The sequence below is a fragment of the Pagrus pagrus genome, assembly GCF_965226575.1.
Source record: "Pagrus pagrus genome assembly, chromosome: 14".
Lineage (NCBI taxonomy): Eukaryota > Metazoa > Chordata > Actinopteri > Spariformes > Sparidae > Pagrus > Pagrus pagrus.
Window position 1 is genome coordinate 8,824,709 of NC_140198.1, and position 16,666 is coordinate 8,841,374.

The window sequence follows — 16,666 nt, forward strand, 5'->3', positions numbered from 1 at the left end:
TTTGTTTGTTTGTTGTGAACTGGTGCTATACAGATAAAAAATGATTGATTGATTGATTGATTGATTGATTGATTGATTGATTGATGAAAAAGGTGGCACTGTTTTGGATAGCCTACCAGGACAAATGTTTTTTTTTGATAATTACAGTCTAGCATTACTTTTTATCTTTGGGTCTGTAGCTGAAAGAGGAAGATGTGTCAGCCGGTGCAGATATTAATTTAGCGTTGCAAATTAAAATATAAGGTTTCAGATCTCGCTGTTGTAGATCATGAGTCACATGTGTGGTCGATGTTCACTCACTTTTGAAGATGATATGGTCTGATATATCTGCAAGTGTGGTAGAAAAACTAAGACCTGCCTTTCAGTGCAAATCAACCGGATTTCAAGGGTTTTCTTATTAGTACAGTCATACATTGAACATTTTAGTTAATTTAGTTTAATAAAAAAACAGGTTAATGAATGTCTTTAATGACAGGTGACCTCTGTGTTTCACTGCATATGAAAGTAAAAATAAGAGTTACGTATTTAATGGCACCAGCTGTGTTACCTAAATGTGTTAGATACATATTTAATCAACATTTAGGTAAATATAAGCGAGATACCCAGTATTAACGGACCAGCTCATTCAGGAGCAATGAACACAGGAAACATTTATCGTTTATTGTGGGTGAAACAAGACAGAATCAATGTGAGGATGTTCAGATGACAGATGATTGACAGGTGATTTGAGGGTTTGTTAGGGGCTGTTTCACTCCTGCTCCTTGTCCTCTCCGTGGGTGATGACGTAACACAGGTTCTTGTAATCCAGGTTTCCAGCAACATCCAGGGGAAAGTTTGTGAACATCTGGTTTACCTTAAAGGAAGGGAGGTGGAATAAGAGTAAAAAGTCAGATTTATGTTCAAGGAGGCTGCTTTGAAATGAACTTACTTACTTAACTTACACTTTTACTACAGCGGGAGATATCGTTGCCATAGTTGTGGGAACTAGGGGTGCCAAGGGGGGTGTGGCATTCCCTAAAAATGAGGCTACAACTTATGCCGAATTTACAAGAAGGCCCAAATAATTAAGAATTTGTCACTGACAGCGTTTCAAAAAGTTCATAAAGTTTCTTCTAACTCAACGACTCACAAAATTAAGTGAATTTATAATGGAGTCTGGGGACTTTCTCTCCCTCTTCATCTCCTTGCTGTTGTTGCCGTTAGAAATTCCAGATATCTTCGGCTCTGACTTGCAAGACAAAGGCTGATGTATTTTCCGACTCAGTTGTTGATCGTGGTTTAAATGATATGACATAAATGCAGCATCAGCGCGTGTGACCGAGCTGGCAACTAGAGTGAAACCGCTTTGCGTTCAGCCCTCAGTGATTTTGTATTTTGGAAACTAATTCTCCGTGGTTTGGGATTCAGTTTCACTGCCTACGTTCCTGTTCACACTTTCAGGTATCACTTTTAGGTGTATCAGATACGATATTACTGAAACTCAACAATTCCTGCTTTTGCTTCACATTTTCACAACTTTCAAAAAATTCCACCAAGTGAGCAGGTTCCCGCAACACTTGATCTATGGTTTACCACAACACGGCATGGTATGCAAGCTCTGCTTTGGTTTGTGTCACAATTACAACACACCTGGCAGGACAGTACGTACAGTATGTATCACTGATATGTAACCCTTTCATTATGCTGGGATCCCTGTATCGTCCTGTCAGAGGTAAAAAAAAAAAAAAAGCAAAAAACAGATGGCGGACATGCATTACCTCATCTTCTGTGAACTTGTCGGCCTGAGACATAAGGTGGTATTTGATGCTGTGAAAGGAAAACGATCACACTGCATGTTACTTTTTCCCCTTATAATTTGAGCAAATGAGACTCTAATAAAGTTTTTTTTTGCAACTACTTTGCTGATGATGGTATGCTATATCTTCAACAATACATAGAGATCGATTTATCCATAAAATAAAGCTATCGTCACAAAACTATGTGTAAATATGACTAAAACTCTAATTGTCTCTCCATCACGTACATTTGATTGAAAGGTTTTAAAAGTGCGACATTTAATTATCTTTAAAAATACCCTTTAGCATACTTTGTCTGTACTTGGTGCTTTGTGCTAATCGGTAAATACTAACATGCAAAGCTAAGATGGTAAACATGCTAAACATCAACATGGTAGCATTATCATTATGACAATGTCTTGTTGTCTTGTCGTAAAGTACTGTAAATAAAGAAAAATACACACTCCTCTCCTCGTAGGACGCCTGTTCCTTCAGGGTCAAAGATCTTGAATGCGTTGAGAATGGTTTCCTCTGGGTCGGTTCCTGAACAATAACAAATAAAAGATGTTTCATGTATGTTTCGTTGTGTCATTGAAGAATCCAGCTGTAGTTCACAGAAATCCTGACCAACCTTTGAGCTTCTCGCCAAACATAGCCAGGAAGATGGTAAAGTTGATGGGGCCAGGAGCCTCCTTCATCATCTCATCCAGCTCATCGTTGCCAACATTCAGACGACCTGAACAAACAACGCTGTCAATCAAAAATTCACACCACTACACGTAGGCGAGACACACAACAACGAACAAACACCAAAGATAAAATATAAAGATTTCTTAGCAAGAGGAAATACTTATTATACTTTGACTGATGTTGGTAGAGCCTTTCTATTTGGGACCCGGGCCTCTAAAACCTGATTTTTTTTAGCCTACAGTAAGAGGCGGCTCACCCAGGGCAGCATACGTGTCTCTCAGGTCTCCCTTGTCAATGAAACCATCCCTGTTCTGGTCCATGATGGTGAAGGCCTGCAGCCAAAGACACACAGAGATTTCATTTTTCTGAAGTTGTATGATCATTTTTCATTTTGTGACATTAAAGCATCTTCACTTCACATCTTCATTTAAATACTCTAGTTGGTGATGGAGCTGATTTTAAATAGGCCTACATTAATATGTTTTTGTAAGAGTGAGCTGAGGAGATTGATCTCAATCTTGTGTCTGTGCATTAAGTACAGTCTGGATGTTGTTAGCCTAGCTTAGCATAAAGACCAGAGGCAGATTTAACAAGTATTTTCCAGCACAAGCCACGTGTCTGTTGTTTTTTGAATCGAGTAGAAAAATACTGCCAACTGCAATGATGCTCACCCTTCAACACGGGAAAGTGTTTCTTTCATGATAAATCAAGTATCTTACAGCTGGTGGAACAAACTTAAAGCAGAAGTCTACTTTACTTTAGTCTCTTATGCTCCGACAAAATTATTTATGATACAAGACTTGTAAAGATTGTAGATGTCACGTCACCTCCTTGAACTCCTGGATCTGTGACTGCTCAAACATGCTGAACACATTGGAGCCCGACTCGGCCGTCTTCTTCTTCGCCTTCTTCGGTGCCTGATGGGAGGATTTAAGAGAGGTTGCTTGAGGTTAGCCTTCTTGCAAATAATGTCTATATCGTCGGCAAGTGGACTCGTTTCATCCAAGAGGCTTCTTGAGTTCGTCAGTTCTTCAGAAGCTGTATTTTAATGACATAATTTAATTTTTTTATTTTATTCGCCTACATATGTTCAATGTAAAGGGTTACATTTCGACCTAATGCAAATTTTTTTGTCATGTTGAGTCAATGTGTATGAATCAAATAGCTAGATGTGCGACTTATTACAGGAGACAGAAATACACATTTGAGATGCATTACTTCTATGTTTAATACTTAAATAATAAACAGTTGAAAAACATGTTCCTCCTTGACTTTATGTATGATAATTGACTAAACACCTCAGGTTTATGTACAGTATTAGTCTGTGTTGATTTAATTTAATCAGACTGACGTATTGAATGTATCCACATCAACTCAACAAGTTGGAAAACTCTGGATTAAATGTGACACTAAACCTCATAATATTAGATGATACATTCACATGTAATCAAAATACTTAAAGTCAGCGTTGTAGGCATATAGGCTGGAAGTATTGTCACCCACTGGTGAACTCAAGCTCCTCAGGGTGCCCTTCCAATGGACAAAACATGGTGAAGTTCCCTCTGTTCACTATAAATGTATCACGACTGTCTGTGCACTGATGCCCCGCCGCAAAGAGCTGGTTCCCTTTTTATATTTATCACCCACGCCTCTCAAACATCCTGAGATTGCCAACTGATTTAACATATGTTGAAATCCCTCGGAGAGCAACAAAAGCACATTTTCCCATTTATCTAGAGTGCATCTTAACATTTATGTGATTTAACCATGACGGCAACCTTTGAATATCTAATCTTATCCATACTTTAACTGTCAGGTATAAACTGGATGTTCTTCCAGAGTCCTCGGATGACGGATCCAAGAGAAGAGACCTGAACAAACAAAGGTGAGGAGAGCAGACAGACAAAGGAGGATGTGAAGAAGAAGGAGAAGGAGGACAGCCTTACCATGGTGACGAGTTTCTCTGCACTTCTTGACTTGAGAGATAATTTTTCTGTCTCTCTCTGCAGTTATATAGTTGGACCACATCAGCCACCTGGGCTAAGTTTAGAAAACTGTGGGTGGATCAATATTCCAGGTATTCCTGCCTTATAGAGACAAACACTTCACAACCATCTTTATCATCCATAAAACTTCTATTGTTGTCCATTGTATTGAAGGGGGGAGCTGTCATCACAGGGTAGATATGGGCCACGGACAAATGCTCATACCTGAAGCTTTATCCAAGCTAATCTTAGCTCACAGTAGCATTCACATTAGCTCGACAATAAAATAAAAACCCCCCTGAGGGTTAGATGAGGCTTTAAGAATTATAGAGACCTTTGCAGGGTAAATAAACGATTTGATTTTATGGCCCCAGCTTTGTTTGAGTCTTCCTGTTAATGAATCAATTTTCAGTGTGAATCACAGAGCAGCTCAGGACAGAAGGAGAGCAGGTTAATTTGACTTGAATTACTCTATAGTGTGAAAAAAAAGCTTGTGCTGAACCTTGAGTTTTTGGAAAAGTGCTGAGATTCATCTTTTGTAAGCGTCCACAGTGTGACTCTGTCACACAGCTGTACCTCTAACTCGTGACCAGACAACCTTGAAACTTTTGGGTAGACGCATGATCTGGACTACGGCCATGTCATCTAAAGCAGGTGTATATTTTTATGTCCATTTATAGTGTTTGCATGGACTGTGTGCACAAGTGCGCATGTGTGCACACAGCTGTGTACGTTGATTAAATGGGACTTGGTCAGTCTGTGATTGCTGAGATGGACAAACACGCGACAAATGAAGAAGGAGAGCAAAATGAGAAAAAACTATTTGGGGTCATTTGTGAAATTCTTTCAATTTAACACACATAACGCTGTACTGCCGCCTCACAGCGAGAGATTTCTGGGTTGAACCTTTGGGTGAAGTCAGAGAGTCAACGCACCAACCAAGAACATTTCATTTTGGAGACAAATGTCTTTTTACTACATTCATTTGATAATTTCAGAGCCAAAGAAGTGTATTTTCATTTTATGTCTTTTTACTTACAAATGTATTTATTATATGGTAATTCGATAAAAAAAAAAAAAAAGATTCCTATATTGGACCACGCAGGTAATCAGCAGGTACTATACATGTCTTATGAATAACTTTTCCTTGTAGCCTACTTTTGATACTCCACTAGGCCAACATTTACTGCCGGAAAATTATTTTTAATACTTTGCCTACCTTTAATATCAGATCAGATATTTTGAGACATCTACTTAATTGGGACAGTTAAGTTTTGCAATGAATATCAAGTAATCAAGGAATACATAAAATAACCCTAAAACAATGCTTATACTTTGCTCTGAAGACTTTTGATAAGGAGTCCTATTTTGCCAATAACAAAATACATGCTGTCTTGAATTAAATCCATTTTATTAACTGGATCCGATATCATTTTATTAAATATGGGAAGATAAGCTACAACAAGCTATGACAGCTGTGTTTAAGCTAGCTAGCTAGAACATGACCATAGCAGTTCATAGCTATTGTCTTCTCCTTGTTCTCCTTTAAGTCAGGAATGAAATGAATATAAACTGTGTAAAATGTTGAAATGTTTAAATTAGGCTACTAATGTCACTACAGACCTATGAATGGTTTTCTAATTTTAGCAAAACTAGTTTTTATCAAATATTTTAAGTGTCTCAGTCGTGTTGTGTCATGGTAATGTTATTTAAAAAAACTGAAATTAAAATGTTGGACTCACTTATCTTTTTAAAACTGTTCTGTTTTTCACATCAGAATATAACGTAACATTTTGACAATAAAGGTGTTTGAAATGAAATCATCAAATCTGTGTTTATTTTTTCTTTATTTTCAATTTATAAGAAACAATTTATGACATAAATAAGAAACGTTGATGTAATCAGATTACTTTTAAACAACTTTATTTGTTGTTTCATCTCACAGCGGAGTCTGTCTGACTTCACTCCCTCGCGGCTGAGAGCGCTCCTTGTCCTTGACGTGATGACGGTGTGGACCTCACGTCACAGCACGTATGAGCGAGGACAGCTCGGGCCCAGAGCGGACGGCTAACGTTCGGGATAAAACATTCAGCGGACCTGTGGTTCCGAAGTTTGTCCCACTGAAGGCGGACATTTCCCACTTCCGCTTTCGCTCTGAGAGCGAGGTGTGTCCCTGCGGCTGCTCGCGCCCCACCGCCCTGCTCCCGCATTGTTGTTGTCGGTACAGTCGCGCGCTGTGGCTCGTGCTATCCTCCCCTGGTCTGTGCCGACGGTTGGCTCGCCGCGCGCATGCAGCAGAATGGCTCGAGCGGTTCCAACGGTTCCGAGGGCTGCAGCGGCAGGGATCGCCAGGCGCTGTCCTTCAGCCCGCTGCCCGGCGCCACGACGAGGGTGAGGAGGTTCATTCAGGAGAGACGGACGCTGCCTCTACCCAGAGTGATGGTGGTATTCTCGGCCGCAGGTGACACCGAGAAACCGGGCGATGCCATGTCCAGCTCGGACTCTGCGGAGGACGAGTTCCGAAAGCCGGCCTCCCCGACCCCGAGCTTCACCCTGAGCAAGCCGCTCCGCTCCGCGCTGAGCACACAGGAGCAGGAGGTAGGCCCCCTTTAAAGTCACGTTAAAGCAGCTCACAAGCTAGCAAACACTTTAGCTTCAAACATAAAGAGGCACTAATACTTCACATCCCCACGTACACAAACGATTTATTACCCAGTGACAGCAGAAAGTACTCTAAACAAAGTACAAATACACAGATAGTATATTGAGTCACTGTCACATTCAGTGACGAGGCACAATGTAGTTTTGGAGAAGAAATTCAAACTTACAATATAAATAAAGTAAAAATACAAACTCAGAAATATTTATCTTTTCCATAACTGAATAAACAAGCTGTTCTCAGAGGAAAAGCTAGCAGGGTGGCAGGGTACGCCACATATAAACACAGGAAAACAGTATGATGTTGTGTTGTCCTTTAAGGTCAGTTTGTTCATTCAGTTTATTCAGTCATGACAACAAACAGTTTGTTTATTCAGTTTGTTTAGGTACAAAAACATCAGTCAGTGAAGATCTTTCTCTTCTGATTATATTTTCTTCACCATAACGACATAGGAGGAATGTTTTAACACATTTTATTTTCTAATGATTTCAGATTCAGATCATATTAATGAGGTAATTGCACAAACTCAGGAATATTTATTTTTTCCATAACTAACTAATAAACAAGCTGTTCTCAGAGGACTGTTTGAATCTAGAAAGGTGGCGGGGTCCGCCAAATATAAACAAAGTAAAATGGAAGTCTGTGTTGTCCTTCACAATCAGTTTGTTTATTCAGTTTATTCAGCCATGAAAATGAAGAGAGATTATTTATTAAGTTTGTTTAGGCATAAAAAACACTACACATTGCACCTTCAAGTTTCCATAAACAATCATAATTATGACCATAGTGACCAATATATAACATTACTACCAAATTATTACACTACACTACATTGCTGTGTCTTTGTATCTGTATATTTCTATTTATACAGATATCTGTCAGTCGGTTAATCCAGCAGGGACCTGTCATGATTGGCTGTCACATGACTTAAGTTAATGAGCAACCATGTGACTCCAGCCTGCTGATGGATCTACAGGTCCACCGCAGAATAATCCTCTTACTTCTGTGGTCAGACAGTGAATTGGTGGCTGTCGAGAGATTCAGAGCAGCACGTTCAGTCTCTCACGTAAGCTACAACAACCTGACATACTTACCAACCATGAGATGTCAAGAATAGAGGTCTGGGTGTCCTCCCCCAGAGACGTTAGAGTTGCAGAGTCTTTGTCGCCTTCATTCTGGTGATTTTAAATGTCAAATTCATGTTGAATACCTCAAATTTTAGTGTAAATTCTCAGGGAAGAATGCAGAATAATTAGAAGCTCTGGCTTGAACTAAATTCTCATTTTTTGATTTATTCATCCATTACGCCTCTAAGATAGTCTGTGTGCACCACCGCCCTGTTTTTCTCAGTGGTGATTGACATCGGTGCGACCCCCGTGATCATCAGAAAGAATCGTCGCCCCTTTTTTCTCTAAGAAACAGAAATACTTCTTTCAAGGGTGTCTGAATGTTGTATTTCTTTCTCCCTACCTTTCTTTGTCCCTCTCTAACTTACTGAGGAGGACGAGGGCTCGCTGTACAGTAGCAGAAACAGGATATGATAACTAAAAGAGGAAAAAGATTTGAAAACGTGTTATTATTGTGACCCTGAGAGTAAACAGGAAGAGAGCAATGAAAAACCATAGTCTCCCTGGAAAATTGGGAGTCAGGAAGTTGTACCACTTCATTTAACATCTGTTATTAATTGTAGTTAAATAACAGCACTGCAAAACTACTGTTAGGATGGTTAAATTCACTGTTAACTACCTCTCCAACAACTAGCATGGTTATAGATAGATTATAGTACAGTGCATCCTAGTGGTTACATAGTAAATTGCCCTTCACGTCCTATAATTTGTGAGGAGATCCTGCACACTATAGAACATGTGGACTTACATATATATAACAAAGTTTCAGTCCTCAGACCATTATCAGGTAAAATTAATGTAGACAAACAGTACCCTTATAATGTGTGTATATATAAATATAGCCCGTGTAACAGCCACCAAACAGAGGGCGCCAGCAGCATCTCCCTGGCATCCATTCAAATTAAGGTCAATTAGGTCTTCCAATTGTAAAACAAACAAGGTTAAAAGATAAACTCCTGCCCTGGAGGTGGGTGCATACCATTGAATATAACAATTCAATGTACAGGAAGGAACCAAATGGGTAGACTGGCAACAGAAAATTACAAGAACACATAACAAAAACTAGGCTACTTTCAGACTTTGTGTGCATCTTGTCAAGCAAACAAGAGCAATAATAAAAGCATGAGAAGAAGATTTGAACACTGAAATTCATAATGTTATTTTCTATTCTCATTGTAAAGTTTCCAGAGGTCATCTCTCTGAATGTCGGGGGCACGTACTTCACCACTCGCCTGTCCACGCTGCGGCGATTCGAGGACACCATGTTGGCCGCCATGTTCAGCGGGCGTCATTACATCCCACGGGACGCCGAGGGACGCTACTTCATCGATCGGGATGGATCGTATTTTGGGTGAGTAGTAGCGCTTTTGTTAAATATATCAAATATTAACAATATATTTACTATTGATTCATTAGTCATACAAAAGAAGACAACATCATTATTATCGCAATCATTTAACATGGTTGTTGTTTTTCTGTGGAGTGACTGAAGTAATATCTTCTTGTGAGTATGACAGAAACACTTGGGAGAGGAGGGTTATGTGTAAGTAGAAAGTGTGTGTGAATGGAAACAGATATTTAGCCTCTTAAAAAGCTCACACTGCAGTCTCAAGGTGGTTTTAAATCTGCTGATGGCAACTCATTATAATCTGACAGGTATCCGTGAGTCAGGCATTCTTTGACACAAATTAGTCTGGCTGCCGTCTGCCAGTGCTGTAAACATATTTGCATATCTATTTCTGTGCTGCTGCACTTTTCTTACTTGTTACTTCTGCTGACATATATCTGTCCATATAAATATTTAGTAAGGTAGAATTGGTCGATGTATATAGCTGCCAAAACAGTCTGCATTTCCACAATTACACAATGAACCTTTAGTTACACGGCGGTGTCGCTCTGCATTGTGGAGGAGTGGAAAGGGCAAGTGGAAAGTCATGAGCAAAGTCAGAGGAAACTGAGTGAAAAGGTAATTAGGTAATTACAAATAATGAGCTGTGTGGGTTGTCTCTGTATCATGAACCTCATCAGAGCTGAACAGAACTTCCCTGAGATCTGTAAGAAGGTATGTTCACCGCTGCCTCCAGCCTAAAGTCTACAATACAATAATGTATAATATTACTTTTAATTTTAAATTAACTGTAATTGACAGCCTAAACTAGCAAAATAACAAGACTACGGTCTTATGCTGCGTTCCAGTCACAGTCTGAGGTCGTAATTTCCTAGTTGAAATGTTTTTTGGACCTCAAATGTTCCAGCTGCACAAAGCCGAAGGTGAACAAAAGACTTAGCTGACCATAGCAAAATTATATCTCTTTGGCAAGTGTACACAGGAGTGAACCCTCAGCAGTGCAGCCTGCTTGCATTTATAAATGAGGAAAATAGAGGAGGGAAAGCGATAACTGAGGTAACAGACGCCATTATACATTTTATTTTACAGCATTTTTATACCTGGAAACATATGTAATTACTCCATTCACCTGCCTAATACACATACTGGTATCTACAGATGCATTAAGTCAGAGTAGAGGGATTCGCCCCAAGTTTGAAAGAAGGATTTTGACTTTAAGTGGGGTTCAGTTGTAATTGTCTGAGACTCTGATGCTAACATCAGCATGCTAACATGCTCTCAATGCTCACAATGACAAATGTTGTATCTCGAGACGAAAACACTGTGACGTCAGAGATATGTGAAAGTGGCAAACTTGTTTATTTCGGTGTATATTTAAGTCGTAACTGTAACAGTAGAGCTAAATACAAAGTACAGCTGAGGCTGAAGGAAATGCCATTAATTTAGCAGGTATTTGGTTATAATAATTTGGTTGTTGGACAGGGTGAAATCTTGACTTGATCACTAATACAGTTCATCCTGAGGGGGAAATTAATGTTTGGACCAAATTTCATACCAATACTATTTGTTGAGACATTTCACTCAAAACCACATCCTCTGCTGTGTCCTCTGGGGACCATGAACCTTGAAAGATATTTAAGTGGTGGACCGACCGTCCAACGTTAGCATCCCCGGAGCCACGCTGCTGTCGTGGTTAAAAAGCAAAAGCAAATTGCTTTAAATATGAATGTGAAAACAAGCAGAGTGAAGATGTAGGACTTATGTAAGAAGTGGAACGTCGGTAAGGTCAGCGCTGTATGAATGCCTCTGTGTCTGTATGTGTGAGGAGGTGTGCATTAAAGATTTAAAAGGGAACAGACAGAACGAGAGATGGAAGATGTCTAACTATATAATTAAATTGAAAAGGAAAATGGAGGAGGCGGGTCAGCTGCAGGTGTACTCAGCCTTTTCATTGGGAGCATTAATACTGTCTTGTTTTTAGCCAACCTTCTGTTTCTGAGACTATTGTCTTGCTGAAAGATAAATCTTCCTCCAGGTTTCCGTTGTGTTATTCACTGCAGCAGCTTTTCCTCAAGGACTTCTCTGTGTTTCTCTGCATTCATTTTAATCCTCAGTGTTCACAAGCCTTGCAGGTTCTGCTGCAGAGAAGCAGAACAAAACTTTTCCTGGCCAAGTGTGTTGATACAAACAAGTCCAGCTGTCTGTGGTTCTCTGTGTACTTTCACACAGTGCTGAGAACAAAAGTAGAAGAAGGAAAGCTGGCTCAGTCACATCAGGTGGGAATGTGTGAGGAAAAAGCTGGAGGTTGAAATTAGTTTGATAATCACCACTAAACAGATTTTATCTTTTCCAATCTGAATCGAGGGGAAGTTAAAGTGTATTATCGGCTGATATTGGCCTCTCACAGATATATTTATATCAGCGTAAATGTCGTCCAATATGTGGCGATACGAAACCTTTTTTCTAGATAATAATCCAGATTATGTGTCTTGTAAATCATGTCATAGAGAAACAATAAGAGCATAATTTACCATTGAAATTTTAATCACTTATTTGATTTACATCGACGCCAAGTTTTTAAGGTAGGATTCATCAGGTAGGAATATATTTTTTTTGTGGATTTGTTCCAGTGATTCTGTTTCCATCCAAAGGGACATCCTGAACTTCCTGCGAGAAGGTGAGCTCCCTCACAGGGACCGGGTGCGAGCGGTGCACAGAGAGGCTCAGTACTACGCCATCGGCCCGCTGCTGGACAGCCTGGAGGACACTCAGCCACTCACAGGGGAGAAAGTTCGACAAGCCTTCCTCGATCTGCTGCCCTACTATAGAGGTAACTGCAGCTGGATTACTAGAGATTATGATGTCCTCAGAAGATTTGATTCACACTGTTTCACAATACTTTCTACGGTACATGGTGTATTTGGTTCGGTACATGCCTTGGCTTCTGAACCAAACGTACACGGTGAGCCAAACTGCAGGAGCCTTTGATATCCTGTTGGGTTTCCCTGATAAATTATACAATGGGCAAAGATTTGTGAATCAAGCGCTGTGTTTTTATTGAACTTGAATCAGCTTTCAGCATTTGTAGCCAAAGGTAAAAATAGCTCAAACTCAAAGATTAAAGTGAGTTCTTGTTTGCTCAGAAGGGAGAAACAGTGTTAAGTGACAGCTTAATTAATGTTCACAACCTGTTCAGTCTCACACTGACGTGAGGTGAATAGGAGAGCTTCATACAGGACGTGCAAACACAGAGCTTGGTAGGGTGTGGATGGGTCATCCTTACAGTACATGGCACAAACAGACCTGACTCCTCAGTTTAGGAGTTGTTTTATATATCTGGACCATTTTATTTCAGGTCAGAAGAAATAAAACTAGATTAGATAGTTTTGTTTTGTACAAAAAACATGGATAAGTATATTTATTGATGTAATTAACATCTTGTTAACAACTGTTTTCATTTCAGAGAATCTGGAGCGAATCGTGGAGATCGCCAAACTGAGAGCCATGCAGAAAAAGGCGCGGTTTGCCAAGTTGAAGATCTGCGTCTACAAGGAGGAGATGCCGATCACGCCATACGAGCGTCCTCTTTTTAACTCTCTCCGCTTCGAGCGCTCGGACAGCGAGGCAAAGCTCTTTGAGCATCACTGCGAGGTGGACGTTTCCTTTGGACCTTGGGAGGCGGTGGCAGACGTTTACGACCTGCTGCACTGCATCGTCAGTGATCTGTCCGAGCGCGGCATCACTGCCGAGCAGCAGTGCATCGGTGTGTGTGACAAGCACCTTATCAACCATTACTACTGCAAGAGGCCCATCTATGAGTTTAAGATCACATGGTGGTGAAGCTGGAGGGAGGCAGTCGTGGACCAAAAAGAAAAAGGATGGATGTTGGATTTTTACGATAAGTCGGCAGATATTGGTTTTTGTATTGAATATGCCAATATTTTGTGCTGATGTCTTAAAATGTGACCCTTTAAATCATCCTCGTCATGTGTTTCCCCAAATATTTTTATTTATTTATTTTTTTTACATCATAATGAAAAAGACAAGATAATCAATTTAAGACCAACACTTTCCAGTGAAATTCAGGCGAATGAAAAGCACTTTTACTTAGAGCTGGATATTGCCACTGATTTCCAAAATGGTTTCAGAGATTTGTGGTTCAAATGGCTATAAAGAGATAAATGGGATATTGGTATGATTTTAGCTCCTGGTTATTAAAAATACTAAATCAATTAGTCATTGCATCGCTACTGATTTGGCCAACTGATGTCAGCTATACAGTAGTCTGGATATAGCCAATATTTGCTAACATCTGCCAACAAATTTACGGATCAAACCAGACCAAGTATGTCTGTAGCTGCCAAATCCCCGAGTTTATTGAATTATTAAAATATGGTGCGTATTTTGCTTATGCACTCAATTTTTCATTTATCAGAAAAAACATAGCATTTACTCTTTTAAAAGTCCTGACCTGAAGTGTCTTTTAAGGCTTCAAATCTTTAGAGAGGTGAAGTCCCGCCCCTACCGGTGTGCTCCATGTGACCTTATTTGAGAAAAAACAATGTCAATGTGGAGAGACAAATACATTTTTAATCGTGTCTGAATTGTGCCATAAATTACACATAAGATGACTGTCAATCTAAAAAGCTAATTTTCCAAGTAAAGACAATCATAATTTGTTGTAAAGATGGTAAAATATCAGTTAGTGTTGTGTAAAACTGTCATGTTTTGCTTTACATTTCCTGTCTTTGTCTTTTTCCTGCCCTTTTTTCCTGTTCACCTGTTTCATTAGTTAATTAGTCCTTGTGTATTTAAGTAGGTGGTTTTCCTTCACTCTTTGTCGGATCGCCTGCTCTTCATTTGTCCTCGGATTCTCTTAAACAATTTTAATAGTACAAATTAGGTTAAGTTTTACAAAAAGTCAGGCAACAAAACCAGGCTAAAGAGAAAGAAATAAAAACATAAAGCCACACGGATCAAAAGCTATAACACAGAGGACACTCGAGTAGAAAATGCAGACCCTAATGAAGTCCCTAATGAAACACAGGTGAACAGGACAAAAAGGGCAGGAAAAAGACAAAGACAGGAAGTGTAAAGCAAAACATGACACATGAAGAGAAAACCTACAAAAATAAAACAGGAAATGACTGAACCAAAAACCCAAACCATGACAGTGAACTACATTTTCTCGCTCAATATACTGCACATCACCAAAATTAACACGTCACCTTAGCACAGATGGATGTGATCAAAAACTTATTTGTCTCTTGCCGTTCACTTCCACACATATTTTACTCTGAAATAAGGTCACATGGTGTTTCACCAGAGGGGACATGACTTCGCCTGTCTGTTGTGTTCCAGCTTGTGTGTGTGAAACTAAAGTGACTGAAGCAAAAATGTGCAAATAAATCTGAAGTCTGACATGATGTCGCTGTAAAAGTGAGTGACATGACCGTGGAGCTCATTTAAAAACATTGTCAATTGTTCGGTCATATCCTAAAAGTATTATTATTTATGTCATTATTTATTACATTAACTGATTCATCAGTGGATTGATTTGTGATCGGGTTCAGAAGTGTCTCGCCACATTTCCAGAACTCAGAGAAATGACCTTGTAGTAAATATTGAATATTGTAAGTAAGTAAACTGAAGTCAAATCTGTATTTTTTAGGACTAAGTTTTGTTTCAGGGTGCAGAATAATTGTGAGCCTGTTCCTTTTGGATAAACAGAGTATATTTTAATTATGCAACCTCCTGAGGAGTGTGTTTTTAAAGACTTGAGAAAGCTTGGGTGATGTCCATTTAGTCAGCTTCATGTTTAACTCGGTTGCTTTATGTCACCAGGTTACAGGGGATTGAAAGTAGCCAAGTTTGTCGCACGCTAATGCAAACTTTCAGATGTCACTTTAACTTCCGTTCATCCGTTTTCAATATTACGACATTATGAAATTCAGTGACGTTTTGGTTTAGAGTCAGAGCTAAGATACATGTTATTTCCTACTGTTAATGATGAAGTCTGAGCACCTTGTGATTGTAACTAATATATATATATATATTTTTACCTCAAGTGAAAGTATCTGATAAACTCCTTAGTTATAAACTAGAAAGCAACAGTTCATTTAGCTTCACTAAGAAAGCCGACATGCTTATTTTTGTTGCACTTTGAACAAATCGTGCAGGAGAGACGCTACATTCTTCCTACTAATGTTGATTTACACCGTTATGTTTGCAAAGTTTTAAATGGTTTTATATTGTTATTTATCTGTTTCTGTTAGCTTCTAGGAAGCTGTAGTTCTGTTTGCGTTTGTTTGTAGTGAAAAAGAGATGTGTCATTTTTTTTATTATTTATGGTAAAATTAAAAATAATTTAAATGCTTTCACAATGTGTCCATTTATTTATTAAAATATGTATTAGTATTATGAGAGTATAGATAAGTATCAGTACTGTATAGATACCAAAGTGAATAAAATTTATCAAAATGAAGTCCGCGTTTGAAGATGGCCGTCGTCTGAGCGTCATTAGAAGTTTCCCACCGGTGTGTACAAGAGATCAGCACCATGGAGAGCTCCGAGGCACACGGTCCTGATAGATGCTGACCTGTAGATGGTTTGTCTGCTAAGTCACAAATTGGGGAAATCATAAATCCAAATCAAAGTGTTAATAGGTTCGGTCCACTGTGCTGCTTTTGTTTGCATAATGAAAGATTATAACCATTTTTTTTTTCTTTTTATTGTCTCCTGACCTGATGTTTGACCAAAAGTGGAAAAGTATTGTAAGTAATCCTTCACTTTGCCACAAACTGGATAAAATATGTGAATAGATGTTGTAAATTAGGAAATATTTCATGTTTTTGTATGTCATTATTGATCATATGGCATTGTGCAAAATACTTCTAAGTCTTTACTCATGAATGTGCTTATTTAAAGGTGCAGTACGTAAGAGTCGGTCACCTTTTTGAATTCATACTCCAAAAAAGTAGGGGGCAGCGTATCACCAGAGTAACCGCTAACTGCAGCCAATTGCAGTTGCCCTTAGCTAGTTAGCTCAGTTAGCCCTGCAGCTCGCAGGCCTGGGTTGGGTC

General features: G+C 39.2%; 2 protein-coding genes across 3 annotated transcripts; one reads left to right on the forward strand and one right to left on the reverse strand.

The window, feature by feature from the left end:
- Window positions 1-632: 632 nt before the first annotated feature.
- myl10 (myosin, light chain 10, regulatory) lies at window positions 633-4,475 on the reverse strand. Its single transcript, XM_084372947.1, has 7 exons — window positions 4,412-4,475; window positions 3,293-3,382; window positions 2,722-2,797; window positions 2,407-2,511; window positions 2,240-2,318; window positions 1,758-1,806; window positions 633-853 (listed from the first exon to the last, which is right to left on the reverse strand). The coding sequence occupies exons 1-7, from the start codon at window positions 4,412-4,414 to the stop codon at window positions 749-751; spliced, it is 507 nt and encodes a 168-aa protein (XP_084229073.1). The 5' UTR covers window positions 4,415-4,475; the 3' UTR covers window positions 633-748.
- Window positions 4,476-6,384: 1,909 nt separating this feature from the next.
- Window positions 6,385-15,960, forward strand: kctd7 (potassium channel tetramerization domain containing 7). 2 transcript variants are annotated; one of them, XM_084373346.1, is made up of 4 exons: window positions 6,385-7,048; window positions 9,418-9,587; window positions 12,215-12,414; window positions 13,048-15,960. In XM_084373346.1, exons 1-4 carry the CDS (start codon window positions 6,740-6,742, stop codon window positions 13,422-13,424), a joined length of 1,056 nt encoding a protein of 351 aa, XP_084229472.1. In that variant the 5' UTR covers window positions 6,385-6,739; the 3' UTR covers window positions 13,425-15,960. The 2 variants fall into 2 exon arrangements, with proteins under 2 accessions (XP_084229472.1, XP_084229473.1); XM_084373347.1 differs by having other exon boundaries at window positions 6,387-7,048; window positions 12,236-12,414.
- Window positions 15,961-16,666: the final 706 nt, after the last annotated feature.

Coding starts and splice junctions, on each gene's coding strand:
- myl10 (XM_084372947.1), bottom strand. Junction 2,798..3,292: donor AGATCCAGGAGTTCAAGGAG/GTGACGTGACAT, acceptor CTTTGGCTGCAG/GCCTTCACCATCATGGACCA. Junction 854..1,757: donor ACAAGTTCACAGAAGATGAG/GTAATGCATGTC, acceptor CCTTCCTTTAAG/GTAAACCAGATGTTCACAAA.
- kctd7 (XM_084373346.1), top strand. CDS start 6,740: ATGCAGCAGAATGGCTCGAGCGGTTCCAACGGTTCCGAGGGCTGCAGC. Junction 7,049..9,417: donor TGAGCACACAGGAGCAGGAG/GTAGGCCCCCTT, acceptor CTCATTGTAAAG/TTTCCAGAGGTCATCTCTCT. Junction 9,588..12,214: donor CGGGATGGATCGTATTTTGG/GTGAGTAGTAGC, acceptor GATTTGTTCCAG/TGATTCTGTTTCCATCCAAA.